Source organism: Merops nubicus, unplaced genomic scaffold (genome assembly GCF_000691845.1).
Source record: "Merops nubicus isolate BGI_N331 unplaced genomic scaffold, ASM69184v1 scaffold11111, whole genome shotgun sequence".
In the NCBI taxonomy this organism is placed as follows: Eukaryota; Metazoa; Chordata; class Aves; order Coraciiformes; family Meropidae; genus Merops; species Merops nubicus.
The window spans coordinates 3,429-10,377 of NW_008586254.1; the positions used below are offsets into that span (position 1 = coordinate 3,429).

The 6,949-nt window shown below is 49.3% G+C and overlaps 1 protein-coding gene across 1 annotated transcript; it reads left to right on the plus strand.

Annotated features, from left to right (window-relative positions):
- Nucleotides 1-1,145: 1,145 nt before the first annotated feature.
- ODF1 (outer dense fiber of sperm tails 1) lies at nt 1,146-4,320 on the plus strand. Its single transcript, XM_008948591.1, has 2 exons — nt 1,146-1,270; nt 4,005-4,320. The coding sequence occupies exons 1-2, from the start codon at nt 1,146-1,148 to the stop codon at nt 4,318-4,320; spliced, it is 441 nt and encodes a 146-aa protein (XP_008946839.1).
- The last annotated feature ends 2,629 nt before the right edge of the window (nt 4,321-6,949 follow it).

Consider the following 6,949-nt stretch of genomic DNA (forward strand, 5'->3'; position numbering starts at 1 on the left):
GAAAGAGAGGGAAAGGGAAGGAAGGAAGGAAGGAAAGAAGGAAGGAAGGAAGGAAGGAAGGAAGGAAGGAAGGAAGGAAGGAAGGTAGGTCAGAGAGCTAATAGGCAGAAGAAGTTGTTCTTGAATGGAAGCAGCATGTTTAAAGTCACATCTGAAAGCTGTAACCGGGGGAGAAAACCCCAGGAGAAAAGAGCTGACAGGACAGGGAGGCAAGGTGCTCTGCTAGGGAGAAGCTGTGCAGGAGTTGCCATGAGCACCAACCCCTTCCCTTGCACTCTCTCGGGGAGCTGGTGGTGCTCCCAGGATGCCACCACCCCACGGACCAGCCTGACATACTCAAGCCAAAGCTTCTGGTCACCTTTGCCTAACACCATGGTCGGCCACGCCGAATATCAACAATGTGTGTAGGCTGCACACACCCAACACCTTGTGCAAAGCGCTTGCAAAAAGAGGAGAAATGTAAAGAGCAGTTGCAGCTCTCCCTGGTTGACACTTTTTCTTCAAGGCTGTGGCAAACAGCAGCAAGAGCAGGGTGGCAGGGGAGGCTGCAGGGCGCTGTGGTTTTGCTGGAGGTTGGCAGCAGCCCACTGCTGGGTGCAGAGTTGGTTGGCACCTGGGAATGGGAATCTCCACGAGTTTCAAGAGGAGACCAAGCTTAAAAGCCTGATTGGAGACGTGGGCTTTATCCATGGGGCTTTCTGCCTGGTGGTGGAGAGGAGTGGCTTGTTTTCCCTCTGAGCTGGTACCCAGGGCAGGAGAGGGGGATAGCATGGGCAGCCATGCCGCAGCAACGTCATGCACAAAGCCACGCGCAGGCCCGTGGCTCTGCCGCCTGGCCAGCACACAATCCCCCCGCCCCCTGCCCCTGCCCCTGCCGTGGGCTCCCCTGATCCAGGAGCAGGAGCTGCAGTGGGCTGGTTACACATGGACCTGGGCTGCACTTCCCATGGCAACTGTGGGGCTGTGATGTGTCGGCAGACCCGTGATGTCATAAGGTGCCCAACGGAAGACTGCAGGAGAACCTGTGGATCTCCTCATCCTCACACTCACCTCCAGATGAGAGTCTTGAGGCAATTTTTCCCCCCTCACGAGCACAGGCTGCCACAGCCGCACTCGTTGCTCTCCACTTCATTCACAGCGTGACCATGTCATTGCACGACCGCCTTTTGGAAGAAGCCAAGCAGGATTTGAAGCAGGTGCAGAGAGAGATGCGGAGGCAGATGAAGCTGCTGGACCTGCACCTGCAGAAGGTCCACGAGGAGCTACCTGTGTCCTGCCTGCGCAGCCCAGCCCTGCACCCCTGCTGCCTGTGCCAGCCCAGCCCCAGCCCCTGGGAGAGAAGGGCCCTCACTGCAAACATGGATGTGGAGCAAGAAATGGGCAGGTAACAGATACTTCCCTTTTTTCTTTGGACATCAGAACCCTCTAAGGCAGGATGAAGGGAGGTTTGGCAGCAATATCAGGAGCAAAGGTTGAAACAGAATGGGAAAGAGACATTTTCTCAGAAATTAGTTGAAAGGGAACGAGGAAGGCACAGCTCGTGAAGCCAGGCAGCCCAAGGGGAGCCACACAGACAGCACCTGCTCCAGAAAGTGTTTGGACCATGGCATCGTGATATCAACCATCTTGCAAACTGCATCTAAAGTAAAGTACACAGTTAGATCCAAAGATGTTCAGCTGTGGAACAAAGTTCATCCTCAATGTAAATTCAGCTTAAGACTGATAAACTTATTATCTTCAGCAGCAGCCAAAATATGCCTGTGTGCAGTGGGGTGCAGCACTGATGCACCAAAGGTGTGCCCATATTTTCCCACCTCAAACAGTAGAAGGAATAAGTGTCAGGATTTCTACATCTCCATTTTGACCACTGGTGTGATGATTTTATTTTGCTAATGGAGCTCAGGATGGACTCCAGTAGAGATAAAGCCCAAAGGTAGCCCTAAAGGAAGGGAGTTGATGAATGATAAAACCTTAATATTTGGGTTAAGGCACCACCAAACATTGAGAGACATGAATGGCTGAGAAATCCCTTGGCAATCAGCAGCAGTGGAAGCCTCTTGCTGCGTTCGTGGCATTCGTATTTTCTCCCCAAACTCAAACTTCCTGTTTGAGTTCTCTTGTGTTGCACCTGGAGATAAGACCTTCATCTTGGCAATTAGAATGTGACATTTTCATTACCTGTAGAGCAGCAAGTATCATCACACAATCTGCCATGTGTGTTGTCCACTGGGTGCAATAAAGTTAGAGGAAAAATGAAGAAAGCCTGACCTCTGGGTTAATTTTACACCAACTTCAGCAAAGCAGTACAGTACTGTGAGGTTACTTTATACGTACCCAGGAGCTTCAACTCGTGTTGGGCAGATTTCAGATCCCAGTGTTCCAGGACTGGGGTCCGTGTCCAGATTTTCATCAGTGTATCTGGTACCAGAGCCAAGTAGGTACAGCATTCCCTTGCAGAATCATTGTACACCAAAATCCCCATGAAGGAACAGAAATTCAGTCTGAGTGGAAGCTGGGGAAGGGTCTCAGGAGGAGCCATGGGATGCTGGGGCACAGCCTCCCAGAGTGCTAGGCTCCCTGGCCCTGCCACCATCCAGACAACTTGCTGGCTTGAACACAAGTCCGTACCACTGCCATCTGACACCACAGCACAACAGGATTTGAGCCCCTCACACTGGGGAATCCAGCCATCCCCTTCACACAAAACAATGCTAGGAAGGACCAACTCTTCACAGCACATTTATTCTCCAAACAGCAATATAAAAACAAACCCCAAAACAACCAACCCCAAAACAAAGAAAAGAAGCCAACAAACAAAAAACACCCAAAGGGAGGCAGGGAGGGAGCCAGCTCACACAGACAATTCATCCCCCAGTCACCACACTAGGTTGAATCATTGCTGGCTTTAAGCAGGGTTGCTGAAATGGGTGTACCTTGCTAATGAACCACTCATTAGGGATTTCTCACCTTAGTGGTCATTCCCTCATTGCCCGCCCTATTTCCTCTTCCATCACACCCATTATGTTCTTAATTTGGTGCCCTGTGTCCAGTTTAGCTATTATAACTGAGGTGACTCTTCCATTGTCTACTTGACAAATGGCTTGAGTAAAAGCCAGCTTTCTGGATGAGCAGAGTTGCTATTTGACAGCATTAGAAATAATTTTAAGGTTTCAGTGAGCCTCCTGCCGAGCTCTGCAGGAGCATTTTGGGGTTACGTGAAGAATGGAGCAAGCTGGCTGTGGAACCAAGCTGTGGGAGATAGAAGGACCCAGGCAATCAGTTCAATTATGTAGACATTTCCCAGAAAGAGACTTATGATCTTCTTCTGCCATCCTGGAAAGTTGCTATGAAGAGTCAGGAAGCCCTGTCAGTAACCCAACCCCAAAGCAAGCAGTCAGCTCTCACAGAGGCAGCTTCTTGTCCCACCTCCAAGTTAATATGGAAGGTGGGGGCACCTGGTGGTGATCTCCTAATCAGTTCCCACCCAAGGCTGGCCAGACCCTGGGTGAAAACCCATCAGGAGGGTCTTTCTTCCCTGGTTGTGGACATCATCCATATGCCAACCGTCATTCAGGGCTGGGGGTTTAAACCCCAGCAGACCAGATTTTTTGCCAGATGTGTCTCCTATCTACTCAGTGCTTTAAACAAAACTCCTAGCTGGAAAGTGCAATCTATTGTAACTACTTGTTTAAAATGTAGATGGCATAAGATGAACACATGGCATTGTGGGCATAGGGACATGAAAGAGGAGTGCTGGCTTTTCTGTATTTGGGTAAAAGAACTTCTTTGAGCTCTGCAATTGCCTCATCCCAAGAGGGGACACTGAAAAATACTCCTGACTGGTGTGGTGTGAGGTGGGAGCTCCTTCTGATGGTGCAGGCACCACCCCAAGTTCTGTGTGTCAGCATGAAGATGGATCCAATAGTTTCCTATCTATTTCTTTCGTCCCTAAGGTGATCCACCCATTCCTCTGTGAGTCCACTGTCCACTTGTCTTTGTTTCAGCATGCAAAGAAGACTTGACAGGACGTTGAACTCTTCCCATGATCGCAAGCTTCTGGCTTCGATGGATGTGAAGGGTTTTGACCCCAAGGAGGTCACTGTAACGGTGACAGATGGGAAGGTGAAGGTGGTAGCGGAGCACAGGGAGGAACACACCACTGCAAGAGGGAAGGAGTACAACTACAGAAAAACCACAAAGGAGCTCAGCCTGCCGCCAGGGGTGAGCGAGGACGAGGTGACCTACTCACTGGGACCCAGCAGCATTGTGGAGATCCAAACAGCACGACGGTGCTGCTGCTGTGCCCCGGGGCGCTGCTGAGCCACAGCGGGGAGCAGCCCCCGGGGGCAGTCGTTCCCCTGCCACAGCCCTCCCCCCATCGGCTTCAGCTGTGTCCCGCTAGTGGTGAACTAGCAGCTCCTAGGGCCTCTTCCCAAGTAAAATACAGCATTCTCAGCAGATGTGTGTGAGCCTCATTTCCAAGGGGTTTGGTGGGGAAATGGAAAATGCAAATATGTTTCAGGGCTTCCTTGGCTGTGGTCACTTGCTGGGGACTGGAGGCACGTCTGGAGGCAGCGTGGTTTGGGGTGAATGTTGCTGTTGCACAGTCTCATGGATTTCAAAGGCTGAAAGGCACCACCTATGATCAGCCACATTTCTGTAAGGACACTTTTCTCAAACCCACCACTTTCATTTGATCTGTATCTTCCTAGGAGCGGAATAAAACTCTGATAAAAAACACCTCAAGGGGAGGAGCCTCTTCCTGAAAAAATGAGCTCTGCTGTTTGTCCCCCTTGGATTAGTTCTTGCAGAGGCTGCCAGGCTGGGCAGAGCCATGGCTTGAAGGACAGAGCTTTTCCTTAGAAGATGTTTGGATTAGGGCAGTGTGCTTACCAGCTGAAGAGGGGATGACTAAAGTGGTTCCTGCTGTAGGAATTGATAGCTCCAAATTAATAAGAAAACATTTCTTGTGTTGGAAGAGGGGAGAATTGTCAATGTATTTTCTTCAAGGTAACATTAACGAAAAATTTAAGGTCCAAAGTGGGATCTCACCGAGCCACAGCCTTCTCATTCTCCCTGAGCCCAGGGACCAGCAGGGTCAGTGGGATGGGGGTGACACCAAGGGACAGATTTCCAGGGAGATTGTATTTGCTGACCCTGATCTCAGCACTGGGGCATGCACTCCTGCAGGGAGCAGCACCAGCTTCCACTGCAGAAAGGCACAGAACAGGGCAATATACCTGATACCTGCACTTGTGAGCTGCCTGAGCAAGCTCCCTCTCCAGCGAGCACCACCTGGTTCAGGCTTCATGAGCCCCTGGGACACGGGAGGAAGGTTGCCACCTCTTTTGGTAGCAACAAATTCACTTTGGTGCAAGAAATGAGATGCTTTTGGCATGTTTGCAGTATCCAGCTAGCACTTAAGAAAACAGCCGATACTAAATTCTAAGCTTTGTGGGCTTGGTGTGTAGTTGGGTCACTACAGAACCATATAACTATGGAATGGTTTGGGAAAGGTCATCTAGTCCAACTGCCTTGCCATGGGGAGGACCGTCTTTCACTAGATCAGGTTGCTTAGAGCCACGTCCAACCTGACCTTGAACATTTCCAATGACAGGGCATTCACAGCTCCTCTGGGCACCCTGCTCCATTGTCTCATCAACCTCAACACAGATAATTTCTTCCTTATGTCCAATCTAATTCCACCCTCTTGCAGTTTATAGGCCCTTGTCCCATCACCACACGCCTGGGTAAAAAGTCAGTCTCCATCATTCTTATAAGCCCCCTCTATATATTGAAAGGCTGCTTACAAACAGGTAGCCTGATTCTGCCATTGTTGCTTGAGGACGTTTAGAAACAAGCCATACCTCAACTAGGAGGTTGCAAGGGAGCCTCCTGTGAGAGCAGGCAGCTGGGACAGGGACTGTGGACACTATAGACCCCTGAGAAGACCATTTTCTTACAAAACAACCCACTGAGTAATAAAACAGAAACCCCTTTGGGATACAGTCTTCTCACTTTGTAACTATTGCTACAGAAGCTGGCCAAGCATGCAGAAGAGAAATGTACTTCAACACCTCCCATCTACCCATGACTTCAGATCTGCAGAAGATATCGAGTCCCACAGTGATCACAGGGCTGGCTGTGACTGCTCTTACCCTTATTGCTCATCTTTTAAGATGTGTTCTTCACACTTTGTTCCTAAATTAGGCTCCTAGAAGCAAGTTACGCTTCTGAGCAGCAATACTTTATTGACAGATATGATTTCATTCTCAGATTTCAAAACTAGAAGACATCATCAGGTCATCTGGCCAAATCTCTTCTTACATTATCTTATGCTGCAAATAAACTGCCCAAAGTCTAACTTCCAGGAAGGTATCTGGTCTTTATTTGAAGCCTTCAGGAGGTGGACATTAGCACCTCTCTTTTTATTTTGCTCCAATTACTGGTTTCCTTGTAATTAAAAGCCATCCTTGTTACTAACACGAGATTGTCTGGCATCATCTGTGTATTTTTTTTTTTTTCTGCCAGGTGACAAAAGCCCTCAGAAGCTGACTTTGTAGTTACTCAGTAGTAGCTGTGAACTTCTCCTACATTGTAAGCAAGTCGCTTTTCTATCTTGAGGTCCTGAAGTTTCTCATTGTAAGACTTGATGTCCAAGTCTTTAATAATTTTAGATCATTCTTGTCCCCTTTTTTTAAGTTTCCAGAGCCCTTGGCAAAGGTGGCCACCAGGGCTGGCTGCAGTAATTCCTGCTCCCCCATCAATACAGCGTATGGAGGTAGAAACACGATGTTGGCTTTTTTCTCATCCTTCACAAGATGGAAAGGCCCTGATATCTTTCTGATGCTGCATTGCACGAGGTCCTCTTGCCAGGTGGCTGTTTCACTCTCAGCCCTGCAGCTTGCTGAAGAGTCCCCCTTTGAGGGCTGCAGCCCGGGATGGTGAC